A 16,801-nucleotide genomic window follows, 5' to 3' on the forward strand; every position below is an offset into this window, starting at 1 on the left:
CCACCAGTAGGGGACACTAGAGGGAGCTTGCAAGGCTACAGGAAGGGACTTGCTTCTTTCTGTAGGCTTCCTGTTGCTGTCACCCAGCAGGACTTCTTCACCCCAGATGCACTAGCTGAGTTCAATTTGCACTTTTACTCACACTCACAGAACCAGCCTCACTGTGTGCCCCTCACAGACACCAGCACCAACCAGAATGCCTTCCTCAGAGGTCTGGGTCCTGGGTCCCACAAGCCCCTCTTCCAAACTCAGGGACACTGAGCCAAGCAGCACCCCTTCCTTGGTCTGAGTTTCAGCTCCATAGGCCCTTCCTTCTCCAAGAATACCAGTGGCCCCAGGTTGCCACTTTGGTAGAGCTGATCACTCCCTCCTCCCTGACACTTTCTCATTTGGGTGCCACACCCTCCTGGTCTTCCTCCTACCTACTGAATGTTTCTTCTTTGGCTCTTTGAATTCTTAAGATTGGGGTATCCCAGGGCTCAGTCCTTTTTCTACATATGCTCATTCTGGTGATCAATTCCAGTCTCTTGACCTTAACTGCCATTTACAAATGTCATGGAGGTAGGAGAATGTAATCTAGTCCACTGTTGGTGGCATAGTAGATTGGTACGACCCAATGGAAATTCTATGACTCAGAATTTTCTTACAGATACATCCTCAGAAGAGCACAAATATGTACAAGAATGTTCACTGAGATACTGTTTTTAATAGCAAAATTTTAAAAAAGCTTGTACCAACACCTTTGCTTTAAATTAACTATGCTAAAGATAAATGAAGCCTCTGGCTGCCTTTAAGCAGATTCCTTAGGATTTGCCAGATCGTAAGGCTGTTTACAGCAAGGACTCTGGAGCGAGGCCACTTAGTTTCAAATCCCAGCTTGCTTACTAGCTGTATCATTTTGGGCAAGTTACTTAACGCCCTGTACCTCAAGCGAGGTAACACAGCTCAGCTCACAGGCTTTGGGCAGGATAGGGTGCCCAGTAAATGCACAGTAAAAGTTAGCCATCATTATCTTTGCTGCATGTACTAGGAAAGAAAATTAATGGTATGATCGATTAGAGTCCTTGGTAATTTGCCATCTCTTTCGACTCAATCATTCTGAAATATTGTGGGGAAAGCAGGGACTTATACCTGTCAGTCTTCACTATAAAGCTAAGGGATGATAATGCAGATGCCAATTATATATTTTACTCCCTTGAGGCCTAAGCAAACGCATACCGGGCAGGCTTGGCTCTGCCGAGTTTCAGCCACTGAGGCTCTGAATTAGTCAGAGACCACACTGCACACAGTTCCTCACCTCACACTTCCGATCTGCTTCAGAGACATTGAGGTTGCTTATATTCTGTTCGATGGTTTTGTAGGAGTGCTTCTTCTTTGGCTTTTGAGCCTTTTTGCTTGTTCCTGTCTCAGTAGCACTTCCATCTGAAAGAAGAAATAAGACTAGTTACTGCAAGGATTGCTCTGGAGCACGTAACTAAACTAATTAACTCATGTTCTTCAAACCTCTAAAGAGCAATCATAATTGGAATGTGCCATTCTCTCAAAGCAAAAGGCTCATCTAATCCGCAGCTTCAGGGACGCCTGGGTGGTTCAGTCAGTTAAGCGTCTGACTTGGGCTCAGGTCATGATCTCGTGGCTCGTGAGTTTGAGTCCCATGTCAGGCTCCATGCTGACAGCTCAGAGCCTGGAGCCCACTTCGAATTCTCTCTCCCTCTCTCTCTCTCTCTACCCCTCCCCTGCTCATGCTCTGCCTCTCTCTCAAAAACTAATCCACAGCTTCGGGAGAAACCTTAAGTATTTGGCTTCTAATACAAGCCAATTTCTAAAGCCCCCCCAAATCAGAAGCTCCCCCACTTGGTGATGTTTACTCAATCTTGCCTAAATAAAAGCCAAAAGTTTTAGTAAGGTTCTTCTCTTTTTTGAAGAAAAACAACTCTAGGGCTTAAGGATCTTCTCATATACAATTCTGAAAATGTTCATGTCTTCAGTCGAATGAGATTATTGATTTCCTACGACTTCATTCCAACATATTACTCAAATCACTACCTGCTACACCCTTAAGCCAGCCCCTTAAATCCAGATCTGAACCCACATACCTGCATCATGGTTCTCTACCTCTGGAGATGGCGCATCTTTGCCCAGCCCCCCGAGGACTCTGTATACATCGGCATGGACAGCGTCCACCCGCACAGCGTAGATCTTGGTGCTGGCATCCAGAGTGCCAGCGGCCACCTAGTCAAACAAGCAGAGCTATACTCACTGGAGGCATAAAAAGGAACTGCCGAACAAGCAAAAACACAGCAAGCTTTGTAAAATATTTACTTGCTCTTAAGAAAAAAATGACAAAGATTCCCCTAAGACTGACAGGGAATAAACAAAATATAACACAAAGAGATCTCTAGTTCATCAGTTTAGGAAAGAAAGTAAAGAAGCTAATAAAATGTCTTATACAAGGAAGGTTCTCACGTATTTGCAGAATTCAAGTACAGGGTTGTGCTAAATATCAGAAATAATCATCATTAATTCACATCCAAGAGAAGGTGAACATCCTTCTTACTTTAAAGTTGGTCGGTTCGGTGTCTTTCTGTTTAAGAATCTCGGACATGAAATCAATCAAGTGCAAACCAAAAGCATTCTTGGTAGTAATTTTCTGAAAACAGAAAAACGTAGAAAGGTTTGTTATTTATAGCCTAGGCTCATGTAAATAATGCTACCCTAATAGAGGAAGCTACGCTTTTACAAAGTAACAGCCCACATCTCACCACAGGTATCAATTCCCACAAACACTTGATGACAGGGCTAAATCCATACACGTATCTCCCCATTCTCAAGGCCCAGAGGGTGACAGCACACTTCCTGAGTTTTCGCTGTACGCAGACCCTGTTCTAAGCACTGCACACAAAGGGACTCGGTCACCCTCAGAACAACTCTAGGAGGCAGGTACTAGTCACATTCTCATTTTACAGCGGACAATGCAGCAGAGTGCTTAGGCGACTTGCCGATACTATACAGCTCGTGAATGGCAGGGGCTGGATTCCAACAGAGGCTAGCTCTAGAACTCACACTATTAACCCCTAAGCAATGCTGCCTCTCTAGATACACTGCAGGTGGCAGGCAACCTTATCAAAAAGAGCATCGAAGGCCCGTAAGAAGCAGTAAAAGCATGCAGAAAAATATTAGCATTAAGAAGAGTCGCTGGACAATGAAAGCACATAATTATCATCAATTGCACGTTCTCCACAGAATCAAGGATAGATTTCCCTTGTGATCAAGTTGCAGTATCTTCACTGATAATCCAGCAGATACTCACATTTTTCTTTTTTTTTAATAATTTTTTAAAAATTTATTTTGAGAAAGAGACAGCACAAGCGGGGGGAGGGGCAGAGAGAGAGAGAGAGAGAGAGAGAATCCCAAGCAGGCTCCGTGCTGCCAGAGAGAGTCTGACATGGGGCTCGAACTCATGAACCAGCAAGATCATGACCTGAGCCGAAACCAAGAGCCGGACACTCGACCAACTAAGCCACCCAGGCGCCCCAGATACTCACATTTTCAGTGGATAGTTTGATACAGGTGGAGTAATGTTCTGTAATCTGTGTATTTGTAAATTTAGGAATCGTGGCTGAAACGTCAATATTCCTACACGAAAAACAAAAACAACAAACTCTGGCAAGGATCCATGATACCCTAACCTTTCAAAATCTGGATCCAGAATCCCACATGGTATCGTGGAGATGCCAGACCCACGTGACCCGCGTCAGGACAGCCACCCAATGGAGGCAGCCCCGAATGCACTCACCTGCTCGATGGGGAGGCTAGCAAATGAGGCGAGTCTGCGCTGAACTGCAGGTCCAGGACTCGGGAGCGCCTCCGCTGCAGTCGCTCTTTTTCGTCGTCATTCTGAGGAAAGTCTTCAAGGACGGGGGTGCCAGGAGTATTGAGAGGGGCCTTCCGAGGCAGGGGCATCGAGAACACCCGTTCTGAAGGTGAGGAGGTACTGTGGGGGTGCCCACGGATTTCTGAAGAAAAAGGTATTCACTGTGGCTGACGGTGATGGAGCCAAACACTTGCTCAACAAACCTTCCACGGAACATTTCCTATTCTAAAGTGGGCTTGGGGCCTCTCCTGGGGTGGAAGTTCACTGCACATTTGCCACCAAGACCTTTTCCAACTCGAATATTCTGTGGCTAGAACCTCTATAGTTTACGTTTTTCTTGGCGTGACGGCCTTCTGATGCTTCCTTGACAAATTAGTGAGGTCTGAAAGGAGGTCAAATTCGAGAAGGGCTGAGAATCAGTCAGTGGATTTAACCACCTGGAGGTTTATTGGTGACCTCGACAATAGCCGTTTTCCTAGGGTAGCAGCGGGAGGAGAAAGTCAAACAGGCATAGATTCCAGGGAAGATAGGAGAAGAGACACTGGGAGACAGTAAATGGAGACAAAGTTTTCAAGGACTTACGTGGTAATAAGGAAGGACTAAAATGGGAGGGAAGCAGTTGAAAGGGAAGTGAGGTTGAGAAATTAATTTTAAGATGGGAAAACTCCAGCTTAGTAGAGAGAATGAAGCAAAGAAATTGTATTAGTTTCCTATTGCTGCTATTAACAAATTACTACAAACTTAGTGGTTTAAACCAACACAAATGTATTCTCTTGCGGTCCTGGAGTCAGAGTCTAAAATCAAGGTGTTAGCAGGGCCGTGTTCTTTCTGGAGGCTTCAGGGAAGAATCTCCTTCCCTGTCTTCTTCAACTTTTAGAGGCTGCCTACATTCGTCCCATCACTCCAACCTCTTGTTTCTGTCATCACATTGCCTTCTGACTGTGAACCTCCTGCATCCCTCTTATGAGGACCACTGAGATTGCACTGGGCCCATCCAGATTATCTGGGATAATCTCCCCATCTCAAGACCCCTAACCTAATCATATCTGCAAAGTCCTTTTCAAATTATAATCTTGTATTAGTGTGTGTGTGTGTGTGTGTGTGTGTGTGTGTGTATATATATATATATATATATATATATATATATATATATATATTTAGTAGCCTCTACAACCAACATGGGGCTCCAATTCACAGCCCCAAATTCAAGAGTTGTATGCTTTTCCAACTGAGCCAGGCAGGTGCCTCAGCAAAGTCCGTTTTACCACATAAGGATACCATATTCAAAGGTTCCAGGTATCTTTGGGGGGGGGGGGGGCACTATTCACAGCGATCATGCAGAATAAAGGGTAAAAGTCACTGAACAATGCATTCAAGGAACAATGCATTCAAGGAAGTAAGAGCATTGCTTTTCCTTACAGAAAGCCCATCCACAGCAAGAGAAAGGAAGCCAGACAACACAGACAGAGATACAGGTAAGGGAGCAAGCACAACGGTGCATTTGTGGATGTTCCTTTTGGACTGTTTTAATTTTCTTAGTAAAATAAGAAGCACATAAAAACCAAAACGCAGTAGCTAAGGGTGAGGGCCAGGGAGGAGGTACTGGAGATTTCAGGAGAGAAAGGAAGGTATGGAATAGCCATCTAGAAGAAGGAGAGTGGATGAACAAGGGAATACAGCATGACTGCTGGGCAGCTTTAGGGTCCCCTTGAGACCATCAAGTGAGCAGGGGCAAGGAGAGTAGGCAGAGTTGGAATTAATCAGGATTGTGATTTTATCAAGAAAGTATACAGAGGCCGGAAGAGGGCAAAAGGCTAGAAGGGGTTAGAAGCGTATGAAACAGAGTGATTGACCAGGGAATGTAAGCTAAGTAAGGAGGGGAACAAGAACATGAGAGACATGAGGGACAGACAGTGAAAAGTAAAGAATATAGGGGCTCCTGGGTGACTCAGTCAATTAAGCGTCCAACTTCAGCTCAGGTCATGATCTCATGGTTCGTGGGTTTGAGCCCCGCATCGGGCTCTGTGCTGCCAGCTCGGAGCCTGGAGCCTGGAGCCTGCTTTGGATTCTGTGTCTCCCTCTCTCTCTCTCTCTCTCTCTGCCCCTCCCCTGCTCATGCTCTGTCTCTCTCTGTCTCAAAAAAAAAAAATTAAAAAAAAAAAAAAGTGATACACAATTAACACTAAGTGTTGCCCATGTAAGGGGAAGGGAACATAAGTGGCAAAGGGTGGGGGGGGGGGGGCGCGCTAGGTGGCTCAGTCAGTTAAGCGTCCCACTCTTGATTTCAGCTCAGGTCATGATCTCACAGTTCCGTGAGTTACAGCCCTGAGTAAGGCTCTACGCTGACAGCACAGAGACTGCTTGGGATTCTCCCTCTCTCTCTGCCCTTCCCCGGCTCACACTCTTGTCTCTCCCAAAAGAAATAAACTTAAAAATAAAAACATTAATTGGGGCGCCTGGGTAGGCTCAGTTGGTTAAAGTGTCTGACTTCAGCTCAGGTCATGATCTCAACTGTTCGTGAGTTCAAGCCCCACATGGGGCTCTCTGCTGTCAGTGCGGAGCCCCTTCACATCCTCTCTCTCTCTCTCTCAAAAAAAAAAACATTAATTTTTTCAAAAGTGGTGCATAGGGATAAAAGGGAATAAATAAAATACAAGAAGAACTTCACATGTTCCCCTGATAGCTTCCCACAGGCTGAAGAGTATGTTTGACATTAACTCTGAGGTGAGGTCAAAACAAACATAAGGAACAGAAAGAAAAAATAGAAAAGGAAGGAGGCAAAAGACATATTTAGGGAATGAATCAAGAGGACTTGTTACTATCTGGATGAGGGCACTTCCAGAGAAGAAGGGGAGTTGGACCTTGAGACAAAAGACTTTAACAGAAATAGGAAGCACTGAAGGAGGAACCTAAGAGGGAAACTCAAGATGGGGATCAGAGGCACACTTCAATTCTTGGAATACTCCTCAGATTTCTCTCGTTCAGATGATTACTGAGCTCAAAGACACTTTCTACATCTACTTCCTTACCTCCCATTCGTTTTTCAAACCTCTATGTCTGGCTACCACCCCCACCACTTTATGAAAACTATCTTGTTACTATCACCTACAACTTCTGGCTACTTTTCAGGCTTCATCTCTCTGTAGAGTTTCAGCAGCATGTGAAACAGATGAAAACCCTTCAAGTGCTTCTTGAAACACTCCTGGTTTCTATGTCACCGCTCTCTTCTGACGGTTTTTCAAGCTCCCCCTTCTCTATCTAGCTTCTAAATGCTGGTCCTGAGTGTCTTTTCTTACAGGGTCTTTCTAGCATTCTCACCTGTTCCCATGGTTTTATGATCTATATGATGATGATGTCCAAATTTGTTCCTGAGTCTGCGGGCCACTTCCCTGAGTGGCCCATATCACTCCCCGGAGTGTCCAACTCTTATCCCAATGTTTACTGACCCGTTCAACAGTCTCTCTCACGAGTCATTTACCACGTCCAAAACGTAACTCTAAATTTCCAAACCTTTTACCAAGACCTGCAAAGGCCCTGCCTACCTCAAGGGCCTCACTCACTGTTCAGGCACAATGTTGCTAGTCCTAGCGGAAGCCAGGCTCTTTCCTCCTTGCCCTTTTATCGCACCTGCTTCTTCTCCCTAGAACCCGTTCCCCAGTCTCTGCTCTAAGACCTTCCTTGCATCCTCAAATGAAAGGGGCCCCTCCCCTTACTCTGCTATTCTCAATCACAGCACTCAGCCTCATGCGCAATTCTTTCGTTTGTTAACTGGCTCCCCAACTAGAATACAAGCTCCAAGAGGTTGGGATCTTATCTGTTTTGTTCTTTACTGTATCTCTGCACCTGACAGAGAGTTTGGCCCAAAGGGAGCGCTCAACGCTTACTGAATGAATGCAAAAATACATGCACGCGTGCGAAGCGTACGGCAGGCCCAGGAAAACCACCGTTTCAACGGAGACACACCGCGCACGGCATAGAAGCCTACAGGAAAGGTCGCCCCACACCCAGCGACCGTAAGGAGGAGTGGGGATCTGCCCAAGCGCTCCGGACGCCGACTGAAGCCGTGTCCTGATTGGCGGGGCACACCCCTCCCCCACTCTTCCTTCCCGCCTCTTCCTCTCCGCGCCTGCCTCTCTCTCCACCAGCAGAGCCCAAGACCAACAACTAGGCCGAGAATATCCGCACCTCCTGCTCAGTCCGCCCGCCGACCCTGCCCGCCCGGAGCACCGCTTCACGCCGACCCCTTCCAGCGGCACCCCGCACCCGCTCAACCTCACCTGGGCAGGGAGGCCCCATCTCGCTCTCCCTGTCTGGAGCTGGTTTTAAATCGCGCGCCGAGACGCTTTAACGGCGTAACGGCCGCGGTGACGTTTGCCGTGGGCGGGGCCAGAAGCGGGCCTGCGCAGGCCGCCTCATCCTCCGCCCGCAAAGGGGGTGTGCCGGGCTGTGCACTAGTGTGCTGCTTGGAATGGCTGGTTTCCTGCTCGGTTCCTGTGAGCGCACTGTAGAGGGTCCATGGACTCCCTGAAATAGCATGAAAACTCCCTCTTTTCGAGCTTAGGCGCGGAACTGGGCACTAGCCCACTAGCTGGGCTCCAGCGTGGAGCAGGACGGGCGAAGACACTGCTTTCACGCAATTCACTTTCTAACGATGGGGGCAGATTACTAGGAAACAAGGTTAATTTCTCATAGTGACCTGTATTATGAGGGCAGCAAAACACTAAGGAGGTAGAAAGCGATGGATGGGGTATGGGACAGAGGTGAGAAGGAGCCAACAACACGATGGACGGATCGGGCAGGCGGACAGGTGCGAAATGTTGTATATACAGTTTTGAATGAAGGCCATCATTTTTACTCACATTCTTGTGAAAAGCTTAATGGATATCTACACCTCCCCCCCCCTCCCCCCCCCACACTCCTACCCCTGCCACACTAAAGAAAAGGTTAAGGTCAGAAATGAGATGGGTATAATTAGCACCTACCCATTCTTCATGTGGTCCCAAGAATCGTATTATGGGAGGAAAGGCCAGGGAAATTTCCCCAAATATCTCTAGAATATCCTATAATTTCTTTTTTGTTTTTTATTTATTTTGAGAGAGAGAAGGAGAATCCCAAGCAGGATCTGCACTGTCAACACGGAGCCGGACCTGGGGCTTAATCCCATGAGCTCTGAGGTCATGACCTGAGCCAAAATCAAGAGCCTAACTGGCCGAGCCACTCAGGCACCACCCTGCCCCCATTATTTCTTACAACACACATCTGGCATTTTATGCAGTGTTTCCCCTCAAGGGTGTTATTGGTATTCAGGGTGAAACAATTCTTGACACGTGGGACTCTGTAGGACTGTTCAGCAACCTCCACACCATTTGTCCGCTGAATGCCATCAGTGCCCCTCCGTCATTAAAAGTACTACCCTTTGTTGCAAACCTCTTCATAAGCCTATTTGCTTTTGCACAAATAGTGACCACCTTCAAATCTTTAGCGCAAGGCAGTGTGGAATAGAAGAATGCAGGTTTACAGTGTCTTTCAGCAAATGATTCTACCAGCCACCCAGGGACCCAAATCAGCACCCAGGAGCCATCCTGGATGCCTTATTCTCTATACACAATCTATTGTTGAACTCTTTTTACTTCCTAAAAAGCTCTTCAGCCCTGCGTCTCTTTTTCATCCATATTACCTTCTTGCTGGTCTGCAGCAGCCCCACACCTGCTCGGACACACTCGTCATTGCACCCAGGGTGGTTGTTGCTAAGTACCTGTTGCTAAGTACCAACCTGTCACTTCCCAAAGTCTCAAACCATTCAAAAGTTCCATTGCTCTGGGAACTTCTAAAGTAGTCTAGAAGGCCCTACAGGGTCTGGTCCCTGCAGCCTCTCCAGCTTCATCTTGCACCTTGCCTCCGCTTACTTCCTGCCCTCCAGACACTTGGGCCTTCCATCAGACTCTCCCTCATCATGCCCATTCCCACAAGGCCTCTGCACATGCCATGTGCACATGTCCTCCACATAGGATCTCAACCCCATCTTCACCCAGTTGGCACCTGTCAAGTTTCAGCTCACATCACTTCCTCAGGGAAGCCTTCCTTGATATGCTCAAGTGTCCTTACTGGAAGTTTTAGTGGAACTTGTCACCTTTGAAATTTCACATCCGCTGGTGTGACTATTTCATGTCTGTCTCCTCCACAGGTTGTCAGTTCCATGAGGATGAAGCCATTGTTTTCCCAGGGCCCGGTGCTAGCCCCGGACACAGCAAGTGCTTGAATATGTATTGAATGTGTGAAGTTGGAAGACAGGCTTAAATCCTCGGTTGGGCATGTGAACCTCTCTGGGCCTCATTTTCTTCTCTGTTTATAAAACAGTGAAGATAATACCCCTTCACTGGACTGCTTGGGGCTCCCTGTGCTGGGAGGGAGAGCCAGCTCCGCCCCCTGCAGGCGGGTCATTCACCTCCAGATCTGAATGCCGTCTTTGTTTCTCGAGGGGTTAGTTGGGTGGAGGGTGCCAAAAGATTGAATGATTTATCAGTGGTATCAGTGGTATGCAAAACTCAATTGCTCTGCACACACCCCAAGTAGTGCCTCCCGCCCCCACTCCTGGTCTGCCAGAAAAGCAGTACTGGGGCCATTCCCCTTCCCCATTTCACTCCTTACCAAGATCTACTTCCCCGAAATGAATGGCAAAAACCTTTAGGTGAGGAACGATACCGTTATCGGTTGGCGACCTGAACAATCTTTCGGCTTCAAATTTGCCCTGACCTTCCATCCTGCAGCTGGCTTGTATCACAATGTAGTTCATGATATAAACAAGTCACTGGGGCTCAACAGGCATGTAGTGCAAATGGCTTTACGTTCATTTTGGCCTCTGAGCAAATGCCTTTAATTTTTGTACGTGATACGAAACTCCTGACCTAAAGACTGGGCTAAGGACCAACAATTTCTGTCTTCTAGAATTTCTAAACAACACACCACCCTTTATCTTAATGTAGTGCTTTTAGCTTTTCAAAGCATGTTAACTCCTACATCTTGATATTCCCAAGACCATGCTGGAAGGTTGCTAGGACATGCACTTTCCTCCGGGCTCTGCCTTTTACTAGCTATGTGACCTTGAGGAAGTTGTGTACCATTTCTTTTTCTTTTTTAAATTTATTTTGAGAGAGACAGAGACAGCGCGAGTTGGGGAGGGACAGAGAGAGAATCCCAAGCAAGCTCCCCACTCTCAGCACAGAGCCCAACGCAGAGTTCAAACCCAGGAACTGTGAGATCATGACCTGAACCGAAACCAAGAGTCGGACGCTTAACCGACTGAGCCACCCAGGCGCCCCAGTGTGTACCATTTCTGTGCCTCAGTTTCCTCATAGGTAAAATGGAAGGGATAAAGCCCTCACTTCATGGTGTTATAGTGTGAGGACTAAATGAGTTACCTCACTTAGAGGTAACTTAGCATTAAGAACAGTGCCTGGACCATTGGCAATGCTCAATGAACGTTAAGTATAACCATTACTAGAACTCCTGTGGTATCCTGGGTGCCGGCCAGGAATTGTTTTAGAATAAAGCTCAGCTTCCTAAATTATCTAGAGAAGTTTCCCCTTTCATTGTAAGAGTATTCCCAGAGCACAACAGCTCTGTTCTTTCCATTACTACTTGTTTTTTCTATACTCGTTCTTAACACCCTCTGCCCCACCCAAGCTTCGCTGACTGTTCCCTTTGTTGTCTTCTGTTCGCTCCTGTTTTCTTACCTCTTACTAGACTGGAAACCACAGAGCTCTAGAACATCATACTACCTTTCAACTTGAGATTTGTGCCTCCTACAGCTTCTGCATGTTGTTTGCAGTCTTTTAAATTGGCTGATATTTTGGTTTGGGCACCATGAAAATGAATGACATTCTGAATTATTCTTTCCTGGCTACTGGCCATGCCACTGGGAAACCTCAGGGCAGACTGGTTCAAGGTGCATTGAGAAATAGCAGGATGTACTGGATGAAGCTATCAGGAGAACATGAACATGTTGGGAACAGGCATGTGAGAATACTGGTCTTCTGTGTGTGTTATTATGTAGATTCCAACTGACACACAAAATAACTTCCTTTATTGATTCAGAACTAAAACATCAACAAATTGTTTTCTAAACAAAAAGAATATGGATGTTTCTAAAACATCAAAATCCCAACGAGCATGGAACCAACCATCACTGCATCTTAGCTTGAAAGCAGTACCTGGCATGTATCAGCAGATAACACGGAGCACAGCCATTAATGTGCGGTAGGAGCCTCAAATATTGACTCGCATCAGCTTCTGGGACATAAATTTGTAATTTAATTTTGCCATGGGAGAGGTGTGGATACAGCAAAAGCCCACCAGGCCAGCATCTAAACCCCCCTGTGATCGAGTTAAATGTGCGGCCAGGTTCTCCTCCCCAGATCTTCCTGGCATGCAGGGAAGGAACAGCATTGTTATTTCCAAAACAACCACACCCACAACTACAGTCACTTTTCTTAAGCCTCCTCATCAGGATGCCCAGGTTTTTGAAAGACGGGAAAAATCCACCAATCGTATCTTCAGAATCACGACTTTGTTGGAGCTGGACTGCTCCACAGTCCCTTCCTGTCCGACCCTGGCAACGGGCCTGGATTGTGATGATCCTGCTTTGCAAAACCGCAAACATAGTTCAAAAAACTCCCTTTGTCATCTTTGAAAAGAGAATACAAAGGCATTAACAGACTGAGAAAAAGCACGGCTACACATGGGGGTTAAACCTTTTCATTTGACAAAACAAATGGCTCCCTTTAGAAACACTAATTGTTCATCTCAGAGCCACCCGCCCCCCACCCCGCCAAAAAAAAAAGACTGTCCTCTGTAAGGGTTTTATAACATTGGTTCCAGGCTTGAGAAGCTTGTTAGATGCTGGCTATGTCATTAATTTTAGTAAATACACTAAATTTACACAATTATGAAATAGATCACCATTGACTTAATATTTGTGAATCAGTGCTAATGAATTCTTTGGGTAGTAGTGGGAGTTTTCTTTCAGATTCATAAAAACAGCTGTATTATATTCTACTTCATATATGAAAATAGGGCTAAATTAAGAAAAGGAAAACAAACATCTTGGTTATATCTTCAAATAGAGAAGGTCTGAAAAATTAGATCCTAACACACAAGCAATTGCCTTCACAGGTATTTAGGATAAAATGATGCGCTATCAGCTTGGATGTGAATTAAACTAACAGTTCAACCAGGAAACCAGGTTGCAAGGAATGTTGCTGGGAGTCATTCACAAAAAGGAATAAGCTGCGACGGAGGTATTCTCTGGTTCTCTTTCACTTCCAGTGTTGATACAAAACACAACTTCACAGGCCGCCTCTGGACTTCAACTCTAGCTGCAAGATCCTCCTATAACACCCGTTTCCCTGGGCCCTCTTTGGGTCATGCTAAAAGGCAGGAGAAGAAAACCTCAGAAGACACACTGTAGATCAGACCCTACAGGTTGGACCCCATCCTTATGAGCACTTCGGGTACCCCGTAAAGTGTCTTCGTCTATCATAGCCCCCCCACTGGCAAGGTAAACATCACACATACCACTGACGTGTCCTGAAAAATAAACTCTTTGGCAGCCTGAGGATTCAGAAATACCTTCTCCCCTTTTTTAATGGCCTTTACATTAATGTGCCCCAGCCAATGGGGCACAGGGCAGCGTTTTCACTTGGGTCAGAAGGTTGTGGAATTCTTCCACTGCCTGTGAGTGTGCCATGGGGTTTAGCACCAGGTGTTGGAAGAGATTGACAGGCTCAGCATTCCGAAATGTCTTAGGGACCGGGATGGTCAGGGGCAGGAAGGCGTTACCAATGAGGAAATGATGGAGGGACCGTTGCTGGAGGCCACGGCCCAAGAACCAGAGGATGTCCTGGAGCCGCTGGGAGAGCATGCTGTGCTGCCAGTCTGTTAGGGGCAGCCGCAGCAACAGGTGCATGAGGGCCGTTTTGAAGTGGTAAGAGGTGAGGATAGGACGAGATGCTCCCTGGGGTAAGCTCTGAAGGTCCCGGAGACTTAAAATGATCTGGAGGCACTTGAGGTGGCAGGTGTTCTCCGGAGCAAAACGCCCTACCAGCTTCAGGAACAAGTGTTCACAGGCTGCAAAGGACTCAGGCCAGTCCACACTGGTGAGCTGTTCCTGGTCAGGAGCCTGACTCACCAAGTAGACCAACGTGTCTTCCCGTTGCACCCCCAGAACCAAGTGGATCGAGAGAAAGCGGCCTGAGCGGTAGTCCAGCCTGAGCTTGCAGGAGGTGGTAGACGGTGGGAGGCTGAGCTTAAAGTCATACTTGTGGGCCACAAGGGCCCAGGCATTGCCCATCATGTTCCGGAACCACTGTACTGTCTTGCACACGTCCAGGTGGGAGCCAGTGCAGAGAGCCACCTTGATGGTGCTGCTACACTTGCTTAGGAGAGCCGAGTGATCCCTGTGGTGGTGCACCAGGCACAGCACGTCCCCCAGAATCTTCTCACGTTTGCACACACATTCCGACTCCACCAGCACAGAGCCACAGCGGCGGCCTAGGGTCGGATCCCTCATCTCCAGCACAAACATAGTGCCCTGCGGAGGGACAATGGGCACCAGGATATCAAATTTCTGAGTCTCGTGAAGGGTTCCCCATTTCTCAAAGGCAGCCCCGATGCCCAGGCAGTCCTCCAGCTGTGGGTGAGCCTCCCGGCGGCTGAGCACCCGACAGGCCTCAATGAGGTCATCCACAAAGCTCTCTACGAATTCGCAGGTGCAGGACAGATCACGGGTGACATTCTGGACGTAGTGTTTGTAAAAGGATTCCAGGGCCTCCCTCGAGGGGAAGTCAGTAAGCCAGTTATAGGAGGTGACGGGCACAACACGGACTTCCTCCTCCTCCTCATCGCTGCTGGAATCAAAGGCCGGCTCATGCTGCATGTTCTGTCGCAGGAGCTCAAAGACGAGAAAAAGGCAGAAGAGGCCAGCATTCCACAGGTTTCCCAGCAGCCAGCCCAGTGGCCCCTCCTGGCCATCAGCCTGGAATGGCCACCCCATGTCTTGCTTCCCCAACACTAACTGGTCACTGGATGTGTCTCCTCTCCAGAAGTTCTCTGCCTTCTGCTTCTGCTCAGCTGCCCGCTTTCTCTCTTCAAACTCTAGCTCCAACTGGCGCATCTCCTCGCTCATCCGCTTCTCCAGCTGCCGACTTCTGGCTAGTGTGTCCAGGTCCATCCGATCGCTGACCATCAAGGGGTGGTGAACAACATACATCACTGCCAGGAACAGAAGGCTTATCACAGCCATGGAGGCCTCTGCATCTGGAGAAATTAGGAGGGTGGGAGTCAGTGGTGATCTTCGGGATTCATCTGCTCTCCAGTGCGTACTCCCCAGAGCCCTGGAACCCCAAATCCTGGAAGGTACTCAGGACAAACAGAAAGCTCACAGAGCTGGGCATGGACAGAGCAAGGGTCTGCCCAGGAGGTGGTCTGGGAGAAATGGGGTCAGCAAGATGTGCCACTCAGTCTTTCTGCTTTCCTTCCACATGGTGTGGGTGGTATTTAGGCTTCCAGAGTATGGACCCAGGACTGTTTTCATTCCTGTGTAGAATAGGGAGGGGGACCCTTGTGGTAGGGTGGCCTCACCCGACTCATCAGTCCACCGTGGGCACCAGGAAGGCACCGTGCCCTGCTGATCCCAGAGGGCCTTCCACTGGCAGAAAGTACTGATCTTCCTGGGCAACACCTTTCCAAATCTTGCCAGGCAGCCAACCCCAGGCCCCCAGCTGTAGCATCCCACTTCTGTGACTTCACAATCCTCATTCTGCTCACCCTGTGTCATCAGACCACTCAGCCTCTCCTCCCTCATGCCCAGTGGGGCAACTGCCAGTGGGCACCAGGGAGGCACAGTCCTGCCATCCTCCTCTCCACTGATTCCTGCTGTGCTCTCTCTCTGAGGTCCTAAGGCTTATTATGCTGTATGCCCCTTCTTGGATGGGCCAGACGCAGAGGCAGGGAAGGCTCCACCTCTCAGCCCAGGAAAGTTCATGAAGAACCAGCTGCCCAAAGCCACTTGACAGTCAGCAGTCATCGGATCCTCTGCCTCCCCACCCACCACGAGGCCGGAAGCTTCTTGCATTCACCCCCACAAATTACTGGGCTTACCGAGATTACGAGATTACGAAGGACTATGCCGTGTGGGCGCTGAAGCCAGGTGGAGGGACTCTCCTCCCTTTGGAACTTGGCCTTGCTTAGTCTCACTGCCCGCTCCAGGAGCTCTGTTAAAATTTACAAGGTACCGGGCTGGGTTGTGGTTCAAAGCAGGGTGCCCCCTCCCATTCATAACTTCCCCAAATTCCACGCCCAGAGATCCCTATTCCCATCCGCCTACCCTTCTGGGGGTTTCTCCCAGGACTTGGGGCCAGGTTACTCACCGTCGGTGTTAGCGGGAACACGGTCTTAAAGAGACAGTGCGGCCTGACCGCCCCCGCCTTTTTCCCGGCGGGGTGGGAGCTCCGTGTGCCTCGCCGGGGCCGCCCGGGGGAGTAGCCCCTCTCTCCTCTCCCGGGGAACGCACCATCTTGTCCGAGGGCCCGATTGCCAGTGCGCGGCCCGCCTGGGAGACCCCACCGCGCCGGGCGCCGCTCCGTGGGCGCCGCTCCGTGGGCGCGGGCCCCCGCACCGCGGATCCCGCCGTCCAGGCTCCGCCCCTCCCAAGCTCCTCCTACCCCAACCCCACCTCCCAGCGCGCAGCTGGAGCGCCGCCCTGGGGCCCCGGTGGCCCTGATCGCGTACGCGCGCCTTCTGTCCGCCGCTCCGACTCCCGCGGGGTCGTGTGCAGAGCGGAGGGGTTGTGGTCTCGGACTCACAGCCGAGGGGCGCGCACGCCCCTGGGGGTGGTGCCAGGGGCAACTGCAGTGCCGGTTGCCGGCTTCA

At 48.8% G+C, this 16,801-nt stretch overlaps 2 protein-coding genes and 1 long non-coding RNA gene across 9 annotated transcripts in view; 1 reads left to right on the forward strand and 2 right to left on the reverse strand.

Annotated features, from left to right (window-relative positions):
* NCAPH (non-SMC condensin I complex subunit H) overlaps positions 1–8,285 on the reverse strand; it is a 33,824-nt gene extending 25,539 nt beyond the window's left edge. For 2 of the 3 annotated variants that reach the window (XM_053890975.1, XM_053890974.1), the window contains exons 1-6: positions 8,152–8,285; positions 3,797–4,016; positions 3,546–3,636; positions 2,558–2,650; positions 2,097–2,232; positions 1,298–1,422 (exon numbers count right to left, since the gene is read on the reverse strand). In XM_053890975.1, the coding sequence (XP_053746950.1) occupies positions 1,298–1,422; positions 2,097–2,232; positions 2,558–2,650; positions 3,546–3,636; positions 3,797–4,016; positions 8,152–8,170 (684 nt within the window). In that variant the 5' untranslated portion in view covers positions 8,171–8,285. Of the gene's footprint in view, positions 1–1,297; positions 1,423–2,096; positions 2,233–2,557; positions 2,651–3,545; positions 3,637–3,796; positions 4,017–7,758; positions 7,782–8,151 lie in introns of those variants that run through there. The other variant, XM_053890976.1, reaches the window with a different exon arrangement.
* Positions 8,265–11,441, forward strand: LOC109265166 (uncharacterized). The gene is made up of 2 exons (XR_008418026.1): positions 8,265–8,551; positions 10,059–11,441. It is a non-coding gene; the product is annotated as an uncharacterized LOC109265166 (long non-coding RNA).
* Positions 11,442–11,935: 494 nt separating this feature from the next.
* ITPRIPL1 (ITPRIP like 1) lies at positions 11,936–16,538 on the reverse strand. Of its 5 annotated transcripts, none has more exons than XM_019446200.2 (3): positions 16,300–16,538; positions 16,031–16,143; positions 11,936–15,187 (listed from the first exon to the last, which is right to left on the reverse strand). In XM_019446200.2, exon 3 carries the CDS (start codon positions 15,171–15,173, stop codon positions 13,530–13,532), a length of 1,644 nt encoding a protein of 547 aa, XP_019301745.1. In that variant the 5' UTR covers positions 15,174–15,187; positions 16,031–16,143; positions 16,300–16,538; the 3' UTR covers positions 11,936–13,529. The 5 variants fall into 5 exon arrangements, with proteins under 5 accessions (XP_019301745.1, XP_019301754.1, XP_019301763.1 ...); XM_019446209.2 differs by having other exon boundaries at positions 11,936–15,466; XM_019446218.2 differs by lacking the exon at positions 16,031–16,143.
* Positions 16,539–16,801: the final 263 nt, after the last annotated feature.

The sequence above is a fragment of the Panthera pardus genome, unplaced genomic scaffold (assembly GCF_024362965.1).
Source record: "Panthera pardus isolate Hobbes unplaced genomic scaffold, ASM2436296v1 HiC_scaffold_26, whole genome shotgun sequence".
In the NCBI taxonomy this organism is placed as follows: Eukaryota; Metazoa; Chordata; class Mammalia; order Carnivora; family Felidae; genus Panthera; species Panthera pardus.